The sequence below is a fragment of the Mustela putorius genome, unplaced genomic scaffold, assembly GCF_011764305.1.
Source record: "Mustela putorius furo isolate JIRA1106 unplaced genomic scaffold, ASM1176430v1.1 tig00000695_pilon_pilon_pilon, whole genome shotgun sequence".
Lineage (NCBI taxonomy): Eukaryota > Metazoa > Chordata > Mammalia > Carnivora > Mustelidae > Mustela > Mustela putorius.
In genome coordinates this window covers 9,186,793-9,214,581 of record NW_025421447.1, presented here as the reverse complement: position 1 = coordinate 9,214,581, position 27,789 = coordinate 9,186,793, and the positions used below count along the sequence as shown (strand labels likewise).

The following is a 27,789-nucleotide window of genomic DNA, read 5'->3' as shown; positions in this document are numbered from 1 at the left end:
CTGGCGGTGTTAACATGAAAAATGTTGGGAAGTAGTCCCCCAAAGCACCTTTTACTACTAGAAAATCTTCAACCTTTCCCCCCAGAGCCAAGCCACACAAGTAGGCAGACTGGAGAAATGTCCTGTATGGAGGACCAGTTTGGGCCAAAGCAAAATAGCTAAAGAGTCAGGATATTCCCCCAAATCGCAAGAATACTGGAACAAGGAGAGGTTCTTCTTTCCTTTTAAACTCTCGAAGACGTGTAACCTAATTTTGCAGGGCTGGGAAGGAAAGATCAACAGGTGAAAATTCACCCCCACAAAACCAAAACAAACATTTGTGTTTTATTTCTGCCGTCGAATATGTGAAATATGAAAGGTGACGCAAGGCCAACCTGAATGGCGTGCCCAGCTAGGCCAGAAAGAATTTATGAGAGAAGCCAGTAATTCTGGCTGCCTCGCCACTGCCGTTATCCACCAGCCTGAACCTTCCTTTCAGATCATCTTCTCAAATTATCCATAGGAGATTTATTCACATACTCAATAAGAAAAATATTTCTAATTATATCCAGCCATTCTTAAGATGAATGAGAATTATGCAGGGGTGCAAGGCTGCCAAGACTTTTTCTGCCAAACAATTCCTTTTGACTTGAGAAAGAACGGGCAGCTGCATTGTTTCCATAGCTATCCATATAAAAGAGCCCTTGGAATGAGGCTGACTCGTCCTGCTTTAAAAAGCTCCAAGGTAAGTGGGAACGGGCAACAGGCTTTCAAGAGGGACACTGACCACGCTGCCCGGCGTCAGCTCCAGCTCCTCGCTCGGGTACAGCTCCTTTAGCTACTGCACGTTTTTACAACAGTGACTTTCGTAGCCTTCTGTTGACCACAGCTAGCAAGCCGCAGATGGGATTTTGTTATGTGTGTATGTGTGTTGGGGGAGGGGGGTGCTTTCGGTTAACTAATCCAGTGCTTACCCCCTCTTTTTTATAGAACTGTCTTGTTTCCAGGCTACGTCTTCTCACTTGCTAACAAGGTAAGGTTTGGACTAAGCAGTCCCTGGAGGAGAAGGTGAGAGGTTCTGAGATGCAGCTGTGTCACTTAGCAAGCTTTGAGAAAGTGCTGGTCCCAGGAAATACCTTAATGACTGTACTTCAGGAAAGGTGCTGGAGAGAGAGGGAAGGACGCCTTGCCTTTCAGAACAATGCACTTAGAGTCATTCAGAATGCAATCAGTAACATTAACCATTTCTTGCTTAACGAGGAAATGGCTACTGGAGTACTAGTATGCCGACAGAATATCATTCTGTAGGGAAAAGAGATCTGCAATAAGATTCTCTTGCCACAGATCTCAGTTTTGATAAAAACGTATCCTGCTATTACAATTCATTAAGTAAACATGATATCCAACAAGTAGGCAAGAAGGTACCTAGGAAAAAGCCTCCTTAAGCTGCTTAAAAACCTGTAAAAGGTTCCCTTGCCCGGTGCTGACTGTTGCATGAAGTTAAAACGCTGTGAGCCTTTTGTTAGGCACATAAAGGTATTAATAGGGCCAACTACTACGCCCCGCGTTTCTGGAGGGAGACACCGGTGGGTAGCAGATCAAAATGACTTTCAAGTAACTGGATCCTGTGATGATGGAGCGGCATTCTTTGCCAAATCTTTCGTTCTACTGATGCCGCTGGCAACCTGCAGATAACAGAATGGAGCAGTCCAAGTCTGCCTTCTCCAGCAGGAAATTTGGAAGGACAAAGGGAGCCCTTCAATGCAGAAGAATTAGGATAATATCATACTGCATGTCGACTAAACATCGATAAAATAAATTTAAAATAAAAATAATAATATGAGATAACATTTGCTATGGCTTTTATCCTCAGTTAACTTAACTGATTATTTGGATGATAATATGCCAATTATAAGAGATAATAAGCAAAGAAATTCTGTTAGGCAAACACTGATAAACACACAACCCGAGAAGAGGTAAACAAAATTATCATCCCCAAAACGCCTGACCTTGGGCACTTCTGGCTGAGTATCTAAAGGAGGAAATGAAGTTCTCTTGCAATCTAGGACAAGAAATGGAATTTTCTCCCATTACAATAAATGGCACTTTCCATCGAGATGGGAGCCTGCACTATTTGAAACTGCTTTTTCAGTCATCACGTAACTTTGTTCCCAAAGTAGCCATCCAGGATCTCACAGGCTCGGAATTAAGAAAGGCAGATGCTGTAATCCCTCTTCTAGGAGAGAGGCACCATTTTTCAAAAAGATCAAGGGATCAAGGGTCACCAGCTCCTCAGCAGCACGCGGAGACCACGCCCAGCTCCCGGAGGAGGATGCTAGTCTTGGATGTTGAAAGAAAATAGTGTGTGCCAAGCCTTGAGCACAGGGCTGGTTATAGAGCAACCCTCAATGCGATTGAGGCTTGGGATTAAGTTTGTTTCAGTAATGACAGCATGGTGAACAGGAGGCCTGCCTGGGGGAGATTTCCAGATAGGGCAGTTTCCATGAATTATCCCCACCAGTATATAGAGATATACTGATACACATGACAGTCCAGAATCTCTAACGTGAAATGCTTTGTCTCCATTAGGACCTCTGAGTTCAGCAGCCATGAGTTCAGACCAGGAAATGGCCATTTTCGGGGAGGCGGCTCCGTACCTCCGGAAGTCTGAAAAGGAGCGCATTGAGGCCCAGAATAGGCCCTTTGATGCCAAGACATCTGTCTTTGTGGTGGATCCCAAGGAATCCTTTGTGAAAGGGACCATCCAGAGCAGAGAAGGAGGGAAAGTGACGGTGAAGACCGAAGGTGGAGCGGTGAGTGGAGCCCCTGGAGCTGGCCCCGTTCTGTCAGTTCTTGTGTTTGGTCTCTCGACTCACCTGAGCCGTTATCTTCCCCGTTTGCCAGACCGTGACAGTGAAAGATGATCAAGTCTACCCCATGAACCCTCCCAAGTACGACAAGATCGAGGACATGGCCATGATGACCCACCTGCACGAGCCCGCTGTGCTGTACAACCTCAAAGAGCGTTATGCAGCCTGGATGATCTACGTGAGTGCCTCCCCTGCCCAAGTGGTTTTTATCGCCATGACCTTGGACCTGCCAGCCCACTACTTCCACTGTCATATAAATGGATCGAAAGCAGTGACCCATTTTTCTTTCACTAGTGCTATAACTAGTCATCGCACATGTTAACTAGCTAGCACATCAGTTAGTTAATGAGTTATAAGGTTCACTAGTGCTGTTATAAGGCATAACACAAGAGCCAGTACTTGATCCTTTGTCTTCCCCTCCAAAGCTGGGCAAGGCCATTGTCCATGTGGAGTGGGTTGGCCACATGTCCCCTGAGCAAACACGGGAGCAGCTACTGTTTATACCTCAGCAACCCCCCCCCCACCCTGTTCTAGTTGTAGAATCATCCAGGGGGAAATGACACACTTGCACTTTAATGCATAAAAATGTTTTTAAAGACCAAATTTTGCTAATTTTCAGAAAGCTTCCAAAAGGACAGCAATTTGTATCTGTGTGTTATGGTCCCCTTTACACGAAGGCCACCCCCTGGAGGAAGCCCCCCATCTTCCCCAGGCAGAGTGGGGTGTCCTAGTCCTATGGTCTCTGCCCCAGACCCAGCTTTGATGGTCCATCCCTTCACACGTCTTCCCCCAGCACAGACCGTAGACTGGGAGCTTCCCAAGGAATGTACCTCACCCTTCATTCCAGGTGCCCTGCAGGGGTCTGGCACATAATACACAATTGAACTTACTACATCGCGTTGACATTTTTGTGTAGTTCAGCCAGTGCTTATGCTCAGCCAGACAACACCCACCCAGGTGCCCCTGGTGATTAGGGTTAGCATCCGTTTTGACTGGTCCATGCCCGTTTTACCCCAGTTGTTTAAGATTCTGAAAAGTTCCCTGTTTAATCATGACGTATTTACATCATTTTGGGTTCCGTGTCTTTATAGCTTAATAGTATTCTGCAAATGTCACCCCAGGATTGCTGGATCCTTGATTACATGCCTGCATCATACTGTCTTAGGATCGCCACAGTTCCCCTAACAAACTCCTTATCATTGGGCACTTCAGTTGTGTCCAAACTTCTGTTTTCATGCATCTGAGCGATCTTAATGCTGCAAAGGAAATACACACATATCTCCTAAAACACAGTAAAAATGTCTAACCCTACACATTAAAAAAAAAACACACACACACACAACTCAAAAACAAAAAAACCTTTGGAGCTCCTATTATCCAAAAACCATTATGCTAAGTCCCAAGAGGAACAATAAAAAGTCAAAACTGTGAGCCCTTCCCTCAAGGATTTTGCTATCTCACTGTTGAAAGTTCCAACTAATTTTCATGCCAATGCCTTCAGGAAATGTAGGGTACTTCCTTAAAGTGCTCCTTTGAGTCAGAATTCGTTTAACAAGTGAATTGCACACCTGACGGGAAAAGCTCTTTCTCATTCCCTTGGGTAGACCTACTCGGGCCTCTTCTGCGTCACCGTGAACCCCTACAAGTGGCTGCCGGTGTACAACCCCGAGGTGGTGGCCGCCTACCGAGGCAAGAAGCGCCAGGAGGCCCCGCCCCACATCTTCTCCATCTCTGACAACGCCTATCAGTTCATGCTGACGGGTGAGTTAAATGCTTTGTGTGTGCATAATCTTTTTGGAACCACAGGAGAGGCAGACACTAACAGTCTCGAGATGCTCTTTGAGACCCTCGGTTGGGCTGGTGTATTGGTGAGGGAGATGGTCCAGGAAGGAGGGGGTGTAAAAGATGATTTGCAATCCTTACCATCACACAATTGCTCATGGTCTCTTCGACTTCTAAAAGGCAACAGGGGGTGGCCATAGTGAGAGAATTTGTTTTTGAATGACTCAGAAACTAGAAAAGCTTGAGCAAAAATGACAAACATTGTTTATGTGTGTGCACACACGCAATCACACGTACAAACTGTGCTCCCTTTGCCAAGAGCCGAAAACCGGAAGAGTACAATCTGCCCCTGTCTTATCCTCAATATCAGAAACTGTGACCAACGAATGCCCTCTCTATTAGGGAGGGCATAAATGCTCCTGTCCTGAGCCAGCCTCCATGCGCTCCAGATTTTAAGGTGTATTTGTTATTAAAACAGCTTTGCCATAAATCTTCTCCCTGGAAGACTACCTCAGCCAGCCTACTCTTAGCTAGTTGGGGAAAGGACTTAGAGAACTCGTCTTTGAAGAGAGTAAAACAAACCTTTCCCTCACACTATGACTAAAGCCGTGATTACTTCCAAAGCTACCACCTGTATTGTATTTACCCCATCCCGCATATTAAAATGCTTACTTCTCATGACTTCTTACACCTACAGTAAACACTCACTATTCACTGCTAGAGTTGTCATCTAAACCCAAGAGAAGGCTCAGTCCACTTCTGATATGTCCTTAGTGACCGGTGTTTTGTTGCAGTGTTCTGTTTAAACAGATGCACGTGCGCTTAAGTCAGGAGTGGGTTGTGGGGAAGTACTGGGGTACATGGAAGGGGCACTGGAAAAGCCTTAGGGATTGCAAAGGCCAGTCTGAAAAATACTAAGTTTATTCCATTTTACTTTACTCACTGTTTACACAAATACAAAACAACAACAACAAAAATAACAAACACACACCCCAGTATTAAATGGCTATGATTTCTCTCTTGTAGACCGAGAGAATCAGTCAATCCTGATCACGTAAGTAAATTTTATGCTTTCTTCTCACGGCTGTGATGGTTGCCAGGTTTGGAACTTCATCTCACTTACTTTTTGTTTGACAGCGGAGAATCTGGTGCGGGGAAGACGGTGAACACCAAGCGTGTCATCCAGTACTTTGCAACAATTGCAGTCACTGGGGAGAAGAAGAAGGAGGAACCTACCTCTGGCAAAATGCAGGTGGGTCTGCGGCCAGACTCTAGACTCTCAGGGCTCTTGGGAAGTCTGGAGCCCCGGAGGTAAGGACCGCTCTTGCCTTTGCAGGGGACCCTTGAAGATCAAATCATCAGCGCCAACCCCCTACTGGAGGCCTTTGGCAACGCCAAGACCGTGAGGAATGACAACTCCTCTCGCTTTGTAAGTTGCAGACACAAGTATGGAGCCTGTTCACTGGTCACAGTGTATGGGGTGTTTGTGAATATGTTCTTTGAATCTTTTTTGTTCACATTATACTGCATCGGTCTTCTCCTTTCCCTCTGAGCATGTAATAACATGGATCCGAGTCCCATCTAAAAAGATATGTGACCCTATATCTGAGTTCTTTCTCATCTGTCATTACCTACAATTATTTATAATATGAAAATCAAAGATAAAATTCTTTTACCTAAAGAAACAGGATATACCTTTCCTGCCTCATACAATTAGTCTCTGGATTGATTTAATATCAACCAATTAGCATTCTAAGTATATTGAGTTTCCCAAAGATTTGATATGATTTGAAAACAAAGTAGTAATATTAGTTTTCCTTTCAAGGGTAAATTCATCAGAATCCACTTTGGCACCACAGGGAAGCTGGCTTCTGCTGATATTGAAACATGTGAGTGCTTGGATCTCCTTTATAGTCATTTCTGCTTCTTATAACCTACAAAGTCAACCCAAAGTAAAATGTGCATCCCACGTGAATTTTTGTATTGCCCTGTTGGTTATTTCCTTCCAGATCTGCTAGAGAAGTCTAGAGTTACTTTCCAGCTTAAGGCTGAAAGGAGCTATCATATTTTTTATCAGATCACATCGAATAAGAAACCAGAACTAATTGGTAAGAAATGTCATAATCCCTTTCTAGAATGATTGCACCAGCTCCTCTCCATGCATGGTCCAGCCTAGTATTCCATGACTGAATTTTGTCAGGTCTATCACCTTGATTTCAAAAGTAGTTTTGTGAGTTTATTGTGATTCTAGAAATGAAAAGCAAAAATGTAACACCTTCAAATCCTATCACTATGAAATAACCACTGTGAACACTTTGGTGAATATTATTGTACTCATTTTCTGAACATATAGATACTCAGACATACAGTAACTGGAATCCTACATCAGTGTTCTTCTGTGATGTACTTTTTTCATCAGGCAATACCGTATCATGGGTTTTTTCCATGTCACCAATTATAGCTCCACATTATTATTTCTAATGGTTGCATCATGTTATATTCTAGAGATAAGCATAACTTATTTAGCCATACCTTTCAAAGGATATTTAGGTGGTTTCCAATTCTGGATTTTTAATAGTCCGCAATGTGCTGATCATTCTTACAGATATAACTTCTCCCAGTATGTGATCATCTTCTTTAGCTTCATAGACTGTCTTAGACTTTGTCTAGATATCTCTTGTTTTAATGAAGGGGATCATTCTGCTTACCTTTTCTCTGTTCCATGTACTTAGAAATGCTTCTGATCACCACCAACCCATATGACTACCCATTTGTCAGTCAAGGGGAGATCAGTGTGGCTAGCATTGACGATCAAGAAGAACTGATGGCCACAGATGTAAGTGCAACACAAGAAACTCAGAATGATGATGTTGGGTTAGAGCAATGGTCCCTCCGATAAATATTCAGTTTCTAGTAGAAATAGCAAAAGAGGGTTCAAAGATGTGCATGGATGTGCCACCTGAAGTCAGCCAAAAAGATAAAAATGTGCCCCCACAACACATGACTTTTAAAGGTCTATCATTTCTGAATTTATCTAAACCACATTTTTGGGGGGGGTAATCTACATGAATGAGATCCATACCACTTCTCAAAAACAATAAGTTCCTTAAGTTTACTGTCTTGTTCTCTATCTTGTTTCCTTCTTCAATCTGCTAGGGTTTGCAGATATAGGGTCTGCACCTATAATTCTAAAGCTCAGTGCTGGCCTTTGGTTGATCAACTCCCACTAGCCTTTGGTTAATCAACAGCCCTCTCTAAAGTGTTCCTCGCACCCCCATCAGCAATGATAATTTCCTCAGTTTGACCAATATGTCAAGAATCAGAATGTGAACGATGCATAGTAAGCATGTGGATCATAAACCTAACAGTTATTCTCTTGGTTATATTGGCAGAGCGCTATTGATATTCTGGGCTTCACTAATGACGAGAAAGTCTCCATCTACAAGCTCACAGGGTCTGTGATGCATTACGGGAACTTGAAGTTCAAGCAGAAGCAGCGGGAAGAACAGGCTGAGCCAGATGGCACCGAAGGTAACCAACTAAGTCATCCCCGATTTTTTGTTTTCAAAAACACATTCTTAACTTGTTACCTTGAGTTTTTCAAGGAAGACAAAGTCATTTTTAAAAATTGAGTTTTAAAGTATACCCAGATAATATAGTATGAGAAGCATTGTGTTAGATAGATGTTTTCTATCATCTATGAAGTTCCTTAGGGCACACTACCCATAATAAAATTCTTGAACTTAGTGAAAAAGAAATGGGTAAGAATGCTCAAAGAGATATTCTGAAAACACTGCACAAAATGTCTGTAGCTTAAAAACTTTTTTTTTTTGAGAAAATGGGTTGCTCTGGGCCATAATAACATTGTTTTATCCTTTCTTCCTTGCAGTTGCTGACAAGGCGGCCTATCTCCAGGGTCTGAACTCTGCCGACCTGCTCAAAGCCCTCTGCTACCCCAGGGTCAAGGTCGGCAACGAGTACGTCACCAAAGGCCAGACTGTAGAGCAGGTAGGTGCATAATTCAAATTCACCGGCGGAATCAAGCATTTTTACAGTCCTCTGATAACCTCAAGAGATATATTTTTGTTTTTCAAGGTGACCAATGCTGTGGGTGCTCTGGCCAAAGCCATCTATGAGAAGATGTTCCTGTGGATGGTCACCCGTATCAACCAGCAGCTGGACACCAAGCAGCCCAGGCAGTACTTCATCGGGGTGTTGGACATCGCCGGCTTTGAGATCTTTGACGTGAGTTGGTAGCTGGTTGGTAAGGGGAATTTGCAGTACGGCAACAGAAATATCAATAAGAAGAAATCTGTGAATATTATAACCCTCTCTCACTACTCCAAAAAGCTATGCTGAACCTTAGAAGGGAATGATGGGAGTAACTACTAAGCATTTACTGCAGTAGCAGTCCCCCTTCTATGAGAGACTATGCACTTGATGAGCACTCTGAGTTGCTATGGGACCCAAAGAGGGTTAGGAGCTAGCTCGGTGTCGGGGGGAGGAGGGAGCCCTAAAACTCCCACAGCGCCAAATGTAGTTAACATAAAAATGTCAAAGTAATCCTGTGAAACATTTAACATGTTCTGAATATATGGTGGGGGAAGTCATTGAAAAACACTTACACAAGACAAGAAGAACAGAGAAAAAAGAGTAGTAATTAATAAAGTCAGCATTTATTCTCATTAATGGGATATTGTAAGATAAAAATCCCTATTTGATGAAATATAGTTTTCCTGCTTACAGTTTTAGGAAATTTATCTCTTTCTAATTATAAAAGCAAAAGTCAGACATTGTAGAAAATATGCCAAATCAAGGGGAAGGGTCCCCTATTAACACCACTATTTGTATCAAGCTAATGTTAACGTTTTGGCGTCTGGGTTTTTTTGTTTTTGTGTTTGTTTTTTTAACATTAGTGTGTTATCGCACTGTATATGATAGCTGGTATCTTGATTTTGTTTTAATTTCCAATGAAGAAGAACAAGAGTGTCAATTATTGTCCACTTGCAAAGCAGACACTCGTGATTTCCATACAAGAGAGACCCCTCACAGCCAACTCCAAACAGGTTGCCCATTAGCTCTTAATTGTGTCAATGGAAAATGGAGAAGATAATGGAATAAACATGAAATGATGAAGTGGGAACTCAGAAAAATCCTTGAGTGAGCTTAAGCCGGTGCAGGGCAAGAGCTTTAATGTGATCTAGGATTCTGTAGTAAAATGGCACCAGAGAAAACAGTAGATTTCATAGTGCTCCCCTGCACCATGATTTTGATATCTGTAATCTAAAGGCTATTCGACATATATTTTTAAATTAAGAAGGCCTACATTTAAAAATGCTCAACTTGCTCAAAACAAAAGCGAACACATGTATTTATTTAGTTCAACAGCCTGGAGCAGCTGTGCATCAACTTCACCAACGAGAAGCTGCAGCAGTTCTTCAACCACCACATGTTCGTGCTGGAGCAGGAGGAGTACAAGAAGGAGGGCATCGAGTGGACCTTCATCGACTTCGGGATGGACCTGGCTGCCTGCATCGAGCTCATCGAGAAGGTCTACTGAACTGTCCACTCAGTAACGTCTTCTCCTAAACTCCCTGACTCATCTTACAGCTCATATTTACCCTATATGCATTTTGTTTTGCTTTAATGCAGCCCATGGGCATCTTCTCCATCCTGGAAGAGGAATGTATGTTCCCCAAGGCCACAGACACCTCCTTCAAGAACAAGCTGTATGAACAGCATCTTGGAAAGTCAGCCAACTTCCAGAAGCCCAAGGTTGTCAAAGGCAAGGCTGAGGCTCACTTCTCACTGATCCACTATGCCGGCACCGTGGACTACAACATTGGTGGCTGGCTGGACAAGAACAAGGACCCCCTGAATGAGACCGTGGTTGGGCTGTACCAGAAGTCTTCGGTGAAAACTCTAGCTTTCCTCTTCTCTGGGGCTCAAACTGCTGAAGCAGGTAACATTCAAGAAACCTATCACTTTCTCTAGGTATTCCAAAAAGTGCTGTTAGTTTGAGGCTGATCTCAGAACCCTGCCAGAAGGATTGCAGAGCCAGATCCATTGTTCTTCCAAGTTTTGACTAAGTAGGCTGCGTTACAATCATACATTTGTGTCTCACTTACTGCAAAGGGTTAGAGAGGAACTGTTATGATCTCAACCAATGAAAAGCCTCAGCTTCTATGATTCTCTCCTACTTCTTCCTCTACATCTGCTGGATATTGAGTATCTGGGGATATTTAAGAAAATGGAATGACAACCTTCTACCTATCTAGACTAGCTTCTATTGATGGTTTTTGAAGTTATTTTGTCTCCACTTGTCCTAACGTTGAGGATCCATTTTTATATGGTGAAGTGAATGCCCTTTACTTCATCTTCTAATGGAAGAAAAAAATCAAAAACAGTGAATACAAGCTTAGTTGACAGCTAAGTGTCATTTGGGCTCCAGTGGCGAGGTCGGTAGTGTCCAAAAACTGCTCCATCAGATGCGTGCAGAAATTGGCAATAAACAAGCAAGAAATAGCCCTGTCAGTTCAAAACCACACTTGAATGACACCTTTTCTTATTTGCTTTCCAGAGGCGAGTGGTGGTGCCAAGAAAGGTGGCAAGAAGAAGGGCTCTTCTTTCCAGACCGTGTCTGCCCTTTTCAGAGTAAGGAAGAAACTGTTTTTGACACTCCCCACTTACTTTAGGAATTTGTTTTTAAAACCACAGAGTTCTTTCCACAAGTCACTGAGGAAAAGACTGATACTGATTAATGATATCTGTTAATCTAGTTTTGGGTTATAATTTTCTAGTTTTGGATTATAATAATTACTCAGAAATTATTAGCTCATCTTTCATGCCAAGGAACACAATGCCACATATTTTATAGGAAATTTTGTAAAACTGAATATTCTCCCATTCATAGTCTAGCTGAGTCATAAGACTAAGCAATGAATGACATGGTACTCAGAGAGATTAAATTAACAGTAAGGCTAATGAAAATCTAGCAGCTAGCCTATAGGAAATTTAATAGAATATTCTTGTCCTTAATCTGGTCAGTCCTCAATTATAGCTGGTAAGATTGTTCCCCTTTAGATAACATTTATGCCCTAAGAGTTAACTGGGTTGGAAAGGGGAGCTATGTTTATGAGAAAAAGCAGTGTGGTGCAGGTTCACATGTCCTCCCTGGAGAACCCTGGAGCCGGGTAGAAGAGAGTGCGGCCATCTTGTATAAGAAAGCAATGGCCTTGTAAGTGTATGAGGGAAGCCATGGACCAGGGAGGAAGTAAGGCCTGTGTCAAGCTGCTTCCCGTGTGTAACTCCTGCCAACTCAAGGGGAGAAAGAGGTAAAGAGGAGAAACCTACATCTCTGGAGAAGGATAGCAAGCTATTACTTTACATGGAAATGATCCATACCAGTCATTCAACTCAGCCATAAACATTAAACTTAATAGACCTCGCCAAATGCCCACAACCATGGTGCAAGTTAGAGATAACGGGCTTTTTCCTGACCTCACAGGAGAACTTGAACAAACTGATGACAAACCTCAGGAGTACCCATCCTCATTTTGTGCGCTGTATCATCCCCAATGAAACAAAGACTCCTGGTAAGAAGCTCTAGAGTGAAGGCATGAAGCAGGACTGCCACATCTCCTTTAAAAACAACAACAACAACAACGACAACTCTGCAGTGTAATCCATATGTATACTTTCAGGGGCCATGGAGCATGAACTTGTCCTGCACCAGCTGCGGTGTAATGGGGTGCTGGAAGGGATCCGCATCTGCAGGAAGGGGTTCCCAAGCAGGATTCTTTACGCAGACTTCAAACAGAGGTCAGACTCTCTGAATTATGGTACATCTTGAAGTTTAGTATAAATATATTTATTGCAAACAAAATAATTTGGTGAAGAAAATATGCCTCTATTCGTCTTTAATTTGCCACAAAAAAAGAGTAAAAAAATCATAAGCCTCAAAACACCATTAAAATATAAATATACCACCTATTTTGTACTCCAGACTTTTCGTGGGCTTTATTGAGCTCCTGGGACAGCTTGTAGAAAAACACATTAACCTCAGTAATTAGGAGAACTACCATTTTTTTCATGTATAACATGTAAGTACTATCAATACCTCCTCTTATAGATGAATAAACTGAGGCTCATGAGATTAAACTATCTGTCCAAAGTCACATGGGTGCTGGTAGGTAGGCTAGGAAACTCAGAGTCATTTTCTGTTACTTTCTTTCTCCCTGGTTTCCCAGGGTTTCCAGAACCATCACAATACAAGCTCCTAAGCAATTCTTTCTCCTCCCTAGACAAGCCCATCTTGGGAATCAAATAAGAGGCAAAGGGGCAAGAGGCTGGTGGCAGCTCCAGGGAGCTGCCCCCTCCTAAGGCTGGGCCTGGTGGAGTGGGCAGAGAACTTCAGTGTACAAAACCCAAAGCTCCATTACACATTTATTGGGGTGATCAGGACAGTTTCTCCTACCTGAACTGGACCTTTCTACCCAATTCCTCACTAAAAATTTTCGTTTTGGGACTCAGGATCATAAAAATCAAATGAATCTAGCCAGGAAAACATGTTACATTTCATCGGTCATCCTCGCCTAGATGCGAACAAGATCATAGGATCCTTTCCTGAGAACAAGTTCTGATGACACAGAAGGGAAAGTCTGCAACTGTGCAGGAGTGTGGAATGGAATGAAAACTATTGGTGCTAGCCTGACCACCCATGTGCCTAAAGTCCTTCCTGAGAACAAAGAAGGATACTTTTCTTTAAAGCTCTGATTTTCTAGAGATCATTTAATGTTTATCTGCTATTAGTGTCATCATAAATAAACTTAAAAAAAATTTACTTAAACAGGTACAAGGTATTGAATGCAAGTGCTATCCCTGAAGGACAGTTCATTGACAGCAAGAAGGCTTCTGAGAAGCTTCTTGCATCCATCGACATTGACCACACCCAATATAAATTTGGTCACACCAAGGTAATGGTCTCTAAAGCTTACTTGATGCTATCTGTGTCCCTATGAAGTTTCTGTATAGTGTCTGATCTGCAACTCCTTCCATGCATAGGTCTTTTTCAAAGCTGGTCTTCTGGGGCTCCTAGAGGAGATGCGAGATGAGAAGCTGGCCCAGCTGATTACAAGAACCCAAGCCAGGTGCAGAGGGTACTTGGCAAGAGTGGAGTACCAGAAGATGGTGGAGAGAAGGTATAAACATAATTTGTTTCCTTATTCCCATCTTTCTGCTCCAGAAACACATTAAATTGGCATAACCCAGATATGATAAGGCCACAAACATAAGCAGGAACGAATAAAGTGTCCTATACTGAAGTGGGGATAGAGATATACCAGAAAATTGAAGTTAAGGATCATCACCATGAAACATATTCTGACTGTCCAGGTTAAAGAAAGAGAGAGACAGCATAAAGCGTGGCCAGTTCCTATCTCACAAGAGAAAAGATACCAGTATAAAAATATACTAGTGTGAATTTAGTGGGTAGATCATTAAATTAGATACACTGAGCTGAACAGCAGATGGTATTTTCAATAGTGATTTTATACAAGATGCAGAAACAACTTCTTCCCTCTGATCAGTTCTATTATCAAGCTATTATGATGTAAAATATTAAGGGCATTTATCTGTGAAAGATTTTTTTTTCAGTAAGTTAATACAATGTCACCAAGGTATGTGGCTTTCTGGTGATCTGATCTGATGCAGAGACAGAGTTCTAAATCTAAAGATCCAGGTGTCTCAGACAGCAGAATGCATGTGAATGGGCCCCACAGTGAGAAATGCATTTTTTATGGACATATACACATTCATATGTTTGTGTATGTAAATATATATGTAATTTACATCAAACAAATTTTATTTCTCTATCCTGTAGTTATGTTAATATTTTCTATTGTAATCTATTTTTATTAAAAATAGTATGTCATAACCCACTATGTGTGTGTGTATATATATATATACACGTGTGTGTGTGTGTGTGTATATATACACATATGTATGTATTTGGGCAGTTGATTGCCTATCTAGGGGGGTAATTAATCTTTTAAATAAATTAGATTTTTTTAATGTGATAATATTACAGAGTAGAATGCAAAATTCACACAACACATAAAATGCAAAACCAGAGATTCTTCACAGCAATTCTGTTTTTAATGAATCCTTTTGTTCCGTGCCCTCATCCCTCAGTGGTCTTGAAAGTGATTTCACCACTGCTCTTAGTGGTGTTCCAGAAGGAAAGCTTGAGAAGCACTGATCTACAGCAGTAGTTCTCAAAGGGTGGTCCTTAGACCTATATCACCAGCATCTCTTGCAAACTTGTTACAAATGTGAATTTTAGACTGTCTCTCAGATCTTCTGAGGGAATCTCTGGAGATAATGTTCAGGGACTAGCATTTTATCAAGTCCGTCATGATCCTTAGGCATACCAAAAGTTTGAGAGGCACTGATGTAAAGAAAGGAGTGATTACAGAGTCCTTGACCATCATCCCCAAATAGAATTTCTTGCATCTGTGCTTTTGAAGATAGGAGAGGCATACGGTGGGGGCAGAACCCCTAGCTCCTGCTGCCAAGACTTCAATTTCTTTATCCACGCAATATCAAATTTTCATTAATTAAATTTCAGGGAGTCCATCTTCTGCATCCAGTACAACATCCGCGCCTTCATGAACGTCAAGCATTGGCCCTGGATGAAACTCTTCTTCAAGATCAAGCCGCTCCTCAAGAGCGCGGAGACCGAGAAGGAGATGGCCACCATGAAGGAAGAGTTTCAGAAAACCAAAGACGAGCTTGCCAAGTCAGAGGCCAAAAGGAAGGAACTGGAGGAAAAAATGGTCACTCTCTTAAAAGAGAAAAATGACCTGCAGCTCCAGGTTCAGGCTGTAAGTAGTGGGGTCATGGTGGGTGCTGCTCATCGGGATGCAAGCACTCGAACTCTGGGCACTGGTGGTGGTGCGCTGGGTAGTTAGTGTGGGGACACTCACTGGAAAGGGAAGGTCGGAGCACTCTGATGGTTCTAGTACAGTCCATATATCCCTTCATCGCCCAAACCAGGACTGGGGCAATAAGGTAGAAAGGACCACTGTCACCTGTTCTCCACTATTTCATCGAACTATAGGACCTATGATTTATTTTCCCTTTGACATCAGTCCTTGAAAATGATTTTCACACAAACTATCCCAAATGAAATATTTAGGGGCAGATAGCATGTAGAGATTGATTTTTTTTTTTTTTAATCTCTGAAACTTCCTTTAACTTCTCAATATCCAGGAGTTTTAAATCATGATATGTACAGCTGACAGATATGAGTGTTCTCCATCACATTTTACAGAAATGTTGTTTGTCACTGACCTCCAAAATTCAGATTCACTCTTTCCAGTCCACGTGCACACTCAATGCCCCCATGGCATGCAGACCGCTGCCTTGGCACCCCCGATGCTCTGCCTGTTCCCAGCTCTCCCTCCATCCCGCCCACTCACTGCTCACTCCTGCACCAGTCATTTGACTGGTCATTTGAGAACTGCCTCCATAACTCTGAAATGTAATTTATAAGACTGTCTTTCATTCAGAGTGAACTAAATTAGTCTAGTATCATACTCAACACAAAATCATATATTTCTCCTGTTGATTAAAGTAAGTTTCTTCTGTCAAGTTTGGGCAATGTAATAATTCTTTCTACTAGATTACGGAAGGAAAAAGAGCAGTTTTTCTGACCCAGCCCCTTCCAATCTATCCAGAATGCTCTTCTGTTGTCCCTGGAGAATTACTTAGAATCTGTCCTATACCACTATATCCACTACATGAGCACACTGTACATTTTACTCTTACGTATTCAAAGGCTAGTATGGAGACTCACTGGTGAATGTATTTATCAGTTTCTCGCTCATATTCTGTCCGCTCCCAACCCTCGTAATTGGAAACATAGCAGGTTGTCAGGAATTTCTTGATTACTTTATGCCTCAACTTGAATGTCGAAAAATTATAACCACCATCTTCCTCCAGTACTACAAAGAGAAGCAGTTCATTAGCAGCTGCATCCTGAATTCCCCACTGGGATGCCTTCTCTCTTCCTGCTCCATCCCCCAATGACTCGATTTCTACAAAATGAAATCCTGCCCACCTCTCAAAGTGTAGTTCAAATGTCACTTTATTCAAGAAACCACCTCTAATAGAATTTCTCTGATCTCTTCCATCACAAATGCTTTCTGAATTCATGACAGATTTGGGGAGGGGTGGGCTTTCTAATCTACTAGAAAATATACTATTCTAAAAGAACAGGACATTTTGTTTTCCCACAATGTATCCTGGATTGAACACAGGAGGTGGTTCAAAAACCTAAATCCAAAGAACCAACAGCAGAGATTGACAGTGTTATCACTGTGAAATATTTCATTCTTTCTTTCCAATTTTGATTTTTTTCCAACTCAAGGAAGCTGAAGGTTTGGCTGATGCAGAGGAAAGATGTGACCAGCTGATCAAAACCAAAATCCAGCTGGAGGCCAAGATCAAGGAGGTGACTGAGAGAGCAGAGGATGAGGAGGAGATCAACGCCGAGCTGACGGCCAAGAAAAGAAAACTGGAGGACGAGTGTTCAGAGCTCAAGAAAGATATTGACGACCTTGAGCTGACCCTGGCCAAGGTTGAAAAGGAGAAGCACGCCACAGAGAACAAGGTATGAGTTATATTCTGTTCTACTATACAGATGTTCTGCCACCCTACTAACATGCTTTAGCACAGCTACCATTTCTTTTTTTAATTTTTTAAGGTGAAAAACCTCACGGAAGAGATGGCAGGTCTGGATGAAACCATCGCAAAGCTGACCAAGGAGAAGAAAGCCCTCCAAGAGGCCCACCAGCAGACTCTGGATGACCTTCAGGCAGAAGAGGACAAAGTCAACACCCTGACCAAGGCTAAAATCAAGCTAGAGCAGCAAGTGGATGACGTAAGTCTTAAGATTATCAAGAAGATTATTTTCTTCGAAAAGAAGCTAAGCATTCCTTTAGACTAAACATTATTTATATTTAGCTTGAAGGGTCCTTGGAGCAAGAAAAGAAACTTCGCATGGACCTAGAAAGAGCTAAGAGGAAACTTGAAGGTGACCTCAAGTTGGCCCAAGAATCCATAATGGACATTGAAAATGAAAAACAACAACTTGATGAAAAGCTCAAGAAGTAAGTGTGAAAGAATTGCTTATGACCTTGCCTTCAATGGGTGGATATACACTCAATTGTGTTTTTTTGCCACTTTTCAAAAAGGAAAGAGTTTGAAATGAGTAATCTGCAAAGCAAGATTGAAGACGAGCAAGCAGTTGGCATTCAGCTGCAGAAGAAGATCAAAGAGCTCCAAGTACGCTTAGATTTCTATCAGTCTGGCTCAGAGAGGCATAGTTATGACACAGAGAAGCTAAGTGTGTGCTTTTCACCACCCCCAGGCCCGCATCGAGGAGCTGGAGGAGGAAATCGAGGCAGAGCGGGCCTCCCGGGCCAAAGCAGAGAAGCAGCGCTCTGACCTCTCCCGGGAACTGGAGGAGATCAGCGAGCGCCTGGAGGAAGCCGGCGGAGCCACTTCCGCCCAGATCGAGATGAACAAGAAGCGCGAGGCCGAGTTCCAGAAGATGCGCAGGGACCTGGAGGAGGCCACCCTGCAGCACGAAGCCACGGCGGCCACCCTGAGGAAGAAGCACGCGGACAGTGTGGCCGAGCTCGGGGAGCAGATAGACAACCTGCAGAGGGTCAAGCAGAAGCTGGAGAAGGAGAAGAGCGAGATGAAGATGGAGATCGATGACCTCGCCAGTAACGTAGAAACAATCTCTAAAGCCAAGGTACCAGAATCTGGAGAATTGTTATTAGTGACAATGATCAGGGTACTTTGCACACATTATGTCATTTGTTTTTTTTACAATAATCTAGGAGATAAGCAAGAAAGATACTAGTATTTGTATTATTTCCACTTAACATATGAAGAAACTGAAATTCAAAGAAGTTAAGCACACTGGCCCCATCACACCAGACCAGCTTTTGAACAAAGGTCACCTGCATTCTTTCAGACTCCAGCTGGAGAACTAGGTTTCCAACATTCTCAATTAACGGATATGCCGTTTCACTGCACACAAAGGCAATCATGTACATATAAACATGCTTTTATTTTTTTAAAATATTTTATCCGTTTATTTGACACAGAGAGAGAGAGATCACAAGTAGGCAGAGAGGCAGGAAGAGGGGGAAGGGGAGGTAGACTCTACTGAGCAAAGAGCCCGATGCAGGGCTCAAACCCAGGACCCCGAGATCATGACCAGAGCCGAAGGGAGAGGCTTAACCCACTGAGCCACCCAGGTGCCCCTAAACATGCTTTTAGAGAAATACACCATGTAATTCTTACAAAATCTTAAATTTTAGAACACAGGCTTTAAATTTTTTGTGGGTTAACAGGGCACAGAACTTCACAGTTAGCTCTTTAAAAATCCCAACATGTATTTTTTACCGAGGACAGCAATCAAAATACAAGGAAAACAATTCTTGTGTATCACATTATAGACAAGATAATTTGATTTTATGCCTAAAGTATTGACTTATACTTTATGTATTTATCTATATGTTTATGTATATTTTAAAATGAAATCACAGCATCTTTGTTTCCTTCTTTTGCCTTTTTGCACATAGGGGAACCTGGAGAAAATGTGCCGCACGCTGGAGGACCAAGTGAGCGAGCTGAAATCTAAGGAGGAGGAGCAGCAGAGGCTCATCAATGACCTGACAACCCAGAGGGGACGCCTGCAGACGGAATCTGGTAACTCTCCTCTTCTGCGCACTAAGAATGAAGATGATGTGGTTGAAAACAACTGATTTGGTAACGCGAGAGCCTAATAAAAACAGCTGAGGACATGTGTCCTTTACTGAAAATCTCAGACTTCCAACTTACTTGCCAGGTCTCCTGGGGACAAAGCTGGAGATAAAGACTTCGATAGGACTGGATCAAGCTCTGCTCCAGAAAAGCCTGGAGTAGTTGGCCACGCTAAGGGGACACTTGGGCTTAGGAGCCACTCTAGCCTGGGCCCAGGACTCCTGTTGCAGACCGAGTTTCTGTCTCTGTACATCAGAATGAACCAGACTCCTGAGTGGGGAATGCATAACCCTGTCTCTCAGAAGTCCGATGAAACTGGGACCATGTAGAATTCAGTGTCCTGGCTCCTACAACCAGGTTTTCCACACTACCATAAACCCAGAAAGAATCAGTTACGGAGAGAACAAAAAGTATTTCAGCTGTATTTATTCATTCAGATTCATGCATGAGTTTTGCCATAAAAATCAGAAGCTTGACATTAAGCATGAAGGCGGCAATACAGAATTCAATCTTTCAAGCACTCAGGGGGCAGGGAGTCAAGAGTTAAAAGTGATTTCTACTACAGGCTAGCAAAACTCTTTCTTTACTTTAAAAAATCATGCCATTCCTTTTGTCTATCAGGTGAGTTTTCACGACAGCTAGATGAGAAAGAAGCTCTGGTGTCTCAGCTGTCGAGAGGCAAACAAGCATTCACACAACAGATAGAGGAATTAAAGAGACAGCTGGAGGAAGAGATAAAGGTAAATGATAATATTGTCAGACTCCCTGTTTTTTGTATGACCTAACCCTACCTGGAATCCATTTACACCAACTTGCAAAGGCTTTTGAAACTCAATAGTTAAACATAGCCAGTAAAATAAAGTTGTAACTATCTCCATAGGCCAAGAATGCCCTGGCCCACGCCCTGCAGTCCTCTCGCCACGACTGTGACCTGCTGCGGGAACAGTACGAGGAGGAGCAGGAAGGCAAGGCCGAGTTGCAGAGGGCGCTGTCCAAGGCCAACAGCGAGGTGGCCCAGTGGAGGACCAAATACGAGACGGATGCCATCCAGCGCACGGAGGAGCTGGAGGAGGCCAAGTACGTGTGCAGATGAGAGAGAATGTGCAGACAACTTTGCGTGTTGAATCATTAAGATAACGACCTTCAGTGAATTAGCCCGCAAGCATTCATTAATTAGCTCCTCTTTACCAGGCACTATCAGGCCCTGAGAATAAGTCCTGAGTAAAACAAACAGGAGACCTGCCCCCCATGCTAAAATCTACTTAAGGAAATGAGTAACAAACAAATAATTATCCAAATAGCCAGGCCTTATTGCTGTTTGTCCAGCACAGCAAGCTGATTGCTGCTTCACGGCGCTGCGTGTGCTGGTCCCTCCGTCTGGAGTACTCTCCCCACGACCTCCCTCTGGCTTGCTCTGACTTTGTAGACCTTGACTCAAATGCTATCTCCTCAGAGGAGCTATCTAGAATATCTAGAATAGCTGCCCACCCCTTACCCTATTTTACTTTTCTTCACTGCATTTATATCTGCAGTACGTTGTCAGGCATTTTCTCACCTGCCTACTATTTCTCTCTTGTCCTCACTTGGAAGCTTCATGAATCAGGGCCCTTTTTGTCACCATGCTCACTGCTGTGTACCTGTCTGGTTCATAAAAAGAGCTCATCAGTATCTGTTGAATGGATGAATGGATATTTTTCATATGAAGCTTCCAGTACTTCTTACCGTGGCCATAGCTCTTAATTCTTGTTCTGGTTTGCTCCCCTCTACAAACATATATAACCTTCAAGGAAGAAGCTGGCCCAGCGGCTGCAGGCGGCCGAGGAGCACGTAGAAGCCGTGAACGCCAAATGCGCTTCCCTTGAGAAGACGAAGCAGCGGCTCCAGAATGAGGTGGAGGACCTCATGCTGGACGTGGAGAGAACCAACGCGGCCTGCGCCGCGCTGGACAAGAAGCAGAGGAACTTTGACAAGGTAACTTGTGCAGCAACCTCTGCTTGCCACTGTCTTCCTCTGTCCTTTACTACTGGTAACCCCACTGGGTTTTTTAGATCCTGGCAGAGTGGAAACAGAAGTATGAGGAAACCCATGCCGAGCTGGAGGCCTCCCAGAAGGAGTCCCGCTCTCTCGGCACCGAGCTATTCAAGATGAAGAATGCCTACGAGGAATCCTTGGATCAGCTGGAAACTTTGAAACGAGAGAACAAAAACTTGCAGCGTGAGTCCCTTTCCCTCGCAATAATATTCATGCCTTGGGAACCAATCCCTTAGGTCCTCTGTCTGATCAAATCTCTACTTGCTTTTATCCAAACAACAGAGGAGATTTCTGACCTCACGGAGCAGATTGCAGAAGGAGGGAAACGTATCCATGAACTTGAGAAGATAAAGAAACAAGTAGAACAAGAAAAGTGTGAACTTCAGGCCGCTTTAGAAGAAGCAGAGGTATAGGTCCAATTGTACATTATAAACAAATCAGGTCAGAAAAGACACTGGCCCATCCACATAGGTTGAATTAAAAAAATAAGCAGCACAAAATTAACAGAAGGAAAGGTATGCAGAAAAACTTCTGAATGTTTCTATTCTCTGCTAATGTCACCCCCTGCTGTCATTAAAGGCATCTCTTGAACATGAAGAGGGAAAGATCCTGCGCATCCAGCTGGAGTTGAACCAAGTCAAGTCTGAGGTCGACAGGAAAATTGCTGAGAAGGATGAGGAAATCGACCAGCTGAAGAGAAACCACATCAGGGTTGTGGAGTCTATGCAGACCATGCTGGATGCGGAGATCAGGAGCAGGAATGATGCCATTAGGCTCAAGAAGAAGATGGAGGGAGACCTCAATGAGATGGAAATCCAGCTGAACCATGCCAACCGCATGGCTGCAGAGGCCCTGAGGAACTACAGGAATACCCAAGGCATCCTCAAAGTAAGTGCGTTCAAAAGATGGCCCCAAGTGGCTGGGGTGACCGCAGCCCCGAGAACGAGGTGTCCCAGTGATCGTTCATCCCACAGGACACCCAGATCCACCTGGATGATGCCCTGCGGGGCCAGGAGGACCTGAAGGAGCAGTTGGCCATGGTGGAGCGCAGAGCCAACCTGCTGCAGGCCGAGATTGAGGAGCTGCGGGCCACTCTGGAGCAGACTGAGAGGAGCAGGAAAATGGCAGAACAGGAGCTCCTGGATGCCAGTGAGCGTGTCCAGCTCCTGCACACCCAGGTGGGGTTTGGCACAAAGAACTCACCTTCAGTAAATGCTTGTGTGTCCCAAACAATACAAGCTTACATGCTTTATATAACAGCCAGGTTTTATACTTCTACCAAGTTTTCACTGTATTATTGAGAGATCTTTTACTGTTTTATTTTCACATAAATTATAGATTCACTTCCTAAAATATTCTAAAGCTGCCCATATTCTCCTGTGTTTGTATCTTTATTGATCCTTATCAATATTAGCATTTTTATTTTGGAGAAATGGGATATTTGAACATCTCTTATAATTCTGACCCTGTGAATAGTCTCATTAATAAATAATAGTTATGAAATTATAGAGCTATTTGGTCTAACTATGGACTATGTACTTGAAGATACTGAATATTCTATAACATTTCTATTTTATTTACTATATATCATAGAGTACTATATAACAAACTAATATCGAAGGGCATCAGACTTGTAAATTTTTATCTGAAATTATTTTTATTAAAAAATAGCTACAAATGAGTACTTTGGTAACGCGATAAAAAAAATTATAATTTATTTTTAAACAGAATACCAGCCTGATCAACACCAAGAAGAAGCTGGAGACAGATATATCCCAAATGCAAGGAGAAATGGAGGACATTGTCCAGGAAGCCCGCAATGCAGAGGAGAAGGCCAAGAAGGCCATCACTGATGTGAGCAGAGGGCAATGCTATAATGGCCACATTTGAATCCTGATGTGCTAGCTCAGCTCTCTCGACTGATTTTGTTTTACTTCTCATCAGGCAGCCATGATGGCTGAGGAGCTGAAGAAGGAGCAGGACACCAGCGCCCACCTGGAGCGCATGAAGAAGAACATGGAGCAGACGGTGAAGGACCTGCAGCACCGTCTGGATGAGGCTGAGCAGCTGGCCCTGAAGGGTGGGAAGAAGCAGATCCAGAAACTGGAGGCCAGGGTGGGCCTCTCAATCTCTGTCTACTTCCATTTTCTCCCAGTGTCTTATTAGTTCAAAGTTCTTAAGAGTCTACTTATTTGCAGGTGCGTGAGCTGGAAGGAGAGGTTGAGAGTGAGCAAAAGCGTAATGTGGAAGCTGTGAAAGGTCTGCGCAAACACGAAAGAAGAGTGAAGGAACTCACTTACCAGGTATGGCAATGGTTTTGATCAGCTAAGTGCTCCCCATGCATACGTGAAACACTCATACAATGAAACAACAGTCAAGTGCTTTTCAAGTGAGACCTTGTGGTTTTTCATTATCTTTCAGACGGAAGAAGATCGGAAAAATATTCTCAGACTTCAGGATTTGGTAGATAAACTTCAGGCCAAAGTGAAGTCTTACAAGAGACAAGCTGAGGAGGCTGTAAGTATCCTTAACATGGAAGGGAAGAGAGAAGTCCCTTGTTAAGAAAAGCTAATGAACAAATTAGTAGATTTACCACTCTTTGTAGTAAATAAGCCATTTGCTTTTTAGAAGACTGTACTTCTTAAAAACATTTGCACATTTTTGTACTTATTGCTTATTATTTGTAATATTAATAGCTTGACTTTAAAGTAAATTTTCAGGACACAAAGAAACCTCAAAAAATTTCAAAGCAGAAATTGTGAAGGCCACATTCTCTAGCCATAGTGTGATAAAATTGTAAAGTGGTTAGAAAATATAAACACAAATTCCCAAATGGTTAAATATTAAAAAGCTAAGTTTCCTAAATAATTTTTGGGTTAAATTGGAAAGGAAAAAAACTACTGAATAATTATTAGTTATGAATAAAATTTCAAGGAAGATGCCACCTTTATAAACCTAAAGAATGTAGTCAAAGCCGTCCTTGGAGGACCATTCATTGCTTTATGAATCAAAATTTTTAAAAAACTTGACAGTCCAATGAAGAAATTAAAAATAATAGTGAAAGAAGTACTGTTAAATATAAAGGTAGGAATTGATAAGTGAGAGCATTTTATTTTCTAATATAATTTTAGTAATATCTGAACATTTCTGGGGAGTAAATAAAATAAATACACTTAATCAAGGAAAAGGAGAAAAAATACAAATTCACAATAGAAATGAGAAAGGAGTGCTGGGCAGGCTCAGTCAGAAGAGCATGTGACTTTTTTTTTTTTTTTTTTTAAAGATTTTACCTATTTGGAAAAGAGAGAGAGAAAGCATGAGCAGGCGAAAGAGCAGAGGGAGAGGGAGTGGGAGAGGAAAAGAATCTCTAGCAGACTCCATGCTGAGTGTGGGAGCCCAGTCCCATGACCCTGAGATCATGACCTGAGCCAAAACCAAGAGTCAGACACTTAACTGACTAAGGCACCCAGGGGCCCCAGGGATGTGACTCTTGAGCTTAGTGTCATGAGATCAAGCCCCATGTTGGGTGTAGAGATAAGAAAAGAAAGAGAAAAGAAAAGAAAGAGGAAAGGAAAGGAAAAGAAGGGAAAGGGGAGAAACCACAAGTAGAAAATAATTTTTTAATGTAAAATATAAATCTGTCAACAAAGGTGAAATCTTTGAGATTAATTATTTTTTATAGGAGGTCATGAATTACTAAGTTGGCTGAATAACTTGAGAATTACTTCTGAAAATGGACTGAGGTCCAGACAGGTCTTTCAAAATTTCAAGTAACAGATAATCCCTGAGCTATGTAAGCCATTCCAGAGCATGGGAAAAGATGGGAAGCTTTCCAAATCATTTTAAGAAGCTCATGTAACCCTCATACCAAAACGTGTCCAAGAGAGAATGGTGGGGGGGGGGCGCGGAGGACGGAACTAAAGGCAGTTTTGCTCATGAGTGTAATTTCAGCAAAGATAAATAACCAAGTCTCTGAAACCCTTTATTAAGGGGATTGTCATCAGTGATTGAACAGGTTAATTCCTTCAATGTAAGGATTACTTATAATTAGGGAATTTGTCAGTAGAATCATTACATCCAAAACAGGAGAAAAATTATTGTTTTGAAATGTTCCAAAATGATACACAAAATTCCAAATTTACTTTGATTTAAAGAGACCTTTAAGAAATTCATCCTTAATATGATATAGAATATTTACTTTGAGCCCACAGTCATCTTATAGCAAGCATTAACAAAAAGAAAGATTTCAGTACTCTTGCCTTTTTTAAAAAAAGATTTTATTTATTTATTTGAGAGAGCGAGAGATCACAAGCAGGGGGAAAGGGCGGAGGGAGAAGCAGAAGCAGGGGGAAGGGCAGAGGGAGAAGCAGACTCCCCACTGAGCAGGGAGTGGGGAGTGTGGGACTTGATCCCAGGACCCTGGGATCATGACCTGAGCGGAAGGCAAACGTTTAACCAACTGAGTGCTCCCGATGCCCTGTACTCTTGCATTCTCTGCTCTTATATTTTTTCTTGCTTTACTTGTGGTACATATCATTTAATAGGTTTTTGTTCCAAAAATAAATATTCAATTATTTGTGGGACACCAAGCCCCAAATAAATCATAATGTTCACTTCAATGATAACCAAAATCCAGGAGGTGCTAAGACAAAAATGTCCCCTGCTCGGTATTTTAAGTTCTTCACGGATACCAAGTCCTTTCTCCCCTTAAGCCCAGAGTCTAAAAAGATGCACAGTATGGGTTCCTTACAATTCCATTTTTATTCTTAGGAGGAACAATCCAACACTAATCTTGCTAAATTCCGCAAGCTCCAGCATGAGCTGGAGGAGGCTGAGGAACGGGCTGATATTGCCGAGTCCCAGGTCAACAAGCTGCGGGTGAAGAGCCGGGAGGTCCACACAAAAGTCCTAAGTGAAGAGTGATCATGTCCGGATGCTATGAGCTGACTGAAGAAATGCACAAAATGTGAAGTCTTTGGTCATCTCCCTCTGTAATTATTGTCCATTCTACCCTACTACAAGGAAATAAAGAGCACAGGGTATTTTGTAAACAACATCCTTAGACTGGTCTTTCTTAAAGTGGTGTCAAAGCTAGAATAATCATAAGTCTATCAAACAATTATACTCAACCTGCCACTAAGAAGCAGCATTCACTTTTAAGTCTACAGGAATACTTTACGGCTATAAAACTGTTGCCTATCAGGGAAGCCCATTCTGGAAGAAATTTGGAAGTCACCTTTTCTTTCTAACCTTTCCTTAATACCAGGATATAATAGGATCCTAGAAAGCTCCTGATCCCCCCGACATGTACTTAATTTTCCAGGTCTATGCAAAAAATGGCACTGGCTATATTCTCAAATAGGGGACTCAGACTACACTATACCATTACTTTTCCTTGATGTTATCAAGAACACAAATCCAAAGTATTATTAATAACCCATAAAGGTTTTCATCATGAATACCCATACACCATATAGTCAGAGAATGCACACCAGGTAATGGGTATGACATGAGTGAGATGTGACCTTTCTCCCTATGAAAGCTACAAGGTTGCTCTCAAGTCTGGGGCCAAGAGAATATTCTTCTATATACTATAATGTATTATAGTATATAATATATATACTAATATATATATAGTATATATAATATATATACTAATATATATATAGTATATATAATATATATACTATATTATATAGCCATCCAGACTTGATGGCTGCCTTCATAATCATGTGAAAGGCCAAAATAAATTATCAGGAGTGTCCATAAAATACGAGTCCTGAAATAGATAATTTGAGTGTAAGTTCAACACACATAACCATCAGTATGACTGTGGTGCAAAACCCGGAACTTGTAACAATCTGAATTACTCGGAGATGTTTTCCTAGATGATCAAGATTTTCTAATCTGAATTCCACTGAGATGCATAGCCCAACGTATAACCTTCCCGGACAGCATAAAGGAAAAGCTAGGTGGTAACTACCCACCTGATGAGAAGCAAGAGTGTACGGGTTTAAATTGCACTGTGGGAGAATGACTTATATCAGACATGTGGGAGCAGCTTAGCAGGTACTTAGAATTCCCATTGTCCCAATGGCCCAAGGAAGAGTGTGGGATCACCTTTCTCCCTGCTTGGCCCATCTTTCCCTTTGTTCCACATCACTGTAAATGCTCAAGTGCCTCATAACTTGGTAGTAAGAAGCAAAAAACAACATCTTATAGCAAGCTGACTGCAAAGCCCATCCAGCACAGGTCAAAAGGAGATCTTGAAATGCCTATCAGATCC

At 42.3% G+C, this 27,789-nt stretch overlaps 1 protein-coding gene across 3 annotated transcripts; it reads left to right on the top strand.

The window, feature by feature from the left end:
• Nucleotides 1–705: 705 nt before the first annotated feature.
• Nucleotides 706–26,553, top strand: MYH2 (myosin heavy chain 2). 3 transcript variants are annotated; one of them, XM_013060371.2, is made up of 40 exons: nt 706–724; nt 970–1,012; nt 2,569–2,792; nt 2,884–3,027; nt 4,454–4,610; nt 5,658–5,685; nt 5,769–5,883; nt 5,968–6,060; nt 6,457–6,520; nt 6,641–6,739; nt 7,364–7,467; nt 8,024–8,162; nt 8,521–8,639; nt 8,727–8,876; nt 10,012–10,182; nt 10,284–10,593; nt 11,212–11,285; nt 12,139–12,226; nt 12,335–12,452; nt 13,483–13,606; nt 13,695–13,831; nt 15,259–15,514; nt 17,062–17,304; nt 17,398–17,574; nt 17,658–17,803; nt 17,888–17,978; nt 18,064–18,453; nt 19,292–19,418; nt 20,094–20,212; nt 20,353–20,549; nt 21,260–21,443; nt 21,521–21,686; nt 21,786–21,910; nt 22,083–22,391; nt 22,478–22,681; nt 23,232–23,357; nt 23,448–23,618; nt 23,702–23,806; nt 23,925–24,020; nt 26,274–26,553. In XM_013060371.2, the coding sequence occupies exons 3-40, from the start codon at nt 2,589–2,591 to the stop codon at nt 26,424–26,426; spliced, it is 5,823 nt and encodes a 1,940-aa protein (XP_012915825.2). In that variant the 5' UTR covers nt 706–724; nt 970–1,012; nt 2,569–2,588; the 3' UTR covers nt 26,427–26,553. The 3 variants fall into 3 exon arrangements, with proteins under 3 accessions (XP_012915825.2, XP_004760221.2, XP_012915826.2); XM_004760164.3 differs by lacking the exon at nt 706–724 and adding an exon at nt 737–802; XM_013060372.2 differs by lacking the exons at nt 706–724; nt 970–1,012 and adding an exon at nt 784–802.
• Nucleotides 26,554–27,789: the final 1,236 nt, after the last annotated feature.

Excerpts from the sequence above, each read along its gene's own strand:
- MYH2 (XM_013060371.2), top strand. The coding sequence starts at position 2,589 with ATGAGTTCAGACCAGGAAATGGCCATTTTCGGGGAGGCGGCTCCGTAC. Across the intron at positions 8,640-8,726 it reads AAGGCCAGACTGTAGAGCAG|GTGACCAATGCTGTGGGTGC; the intron begins GTAGGTGCATAA and ends TTGTTTTTCAAG. Across the intron at positions 10,594-11,211 it reads GGCTCAAACTGCTGAAGCAG|AGGCGAGTGGTGGTGCCAAG; the intron begins GTAACATTCAAG and ends TTTGCTTTCCAG.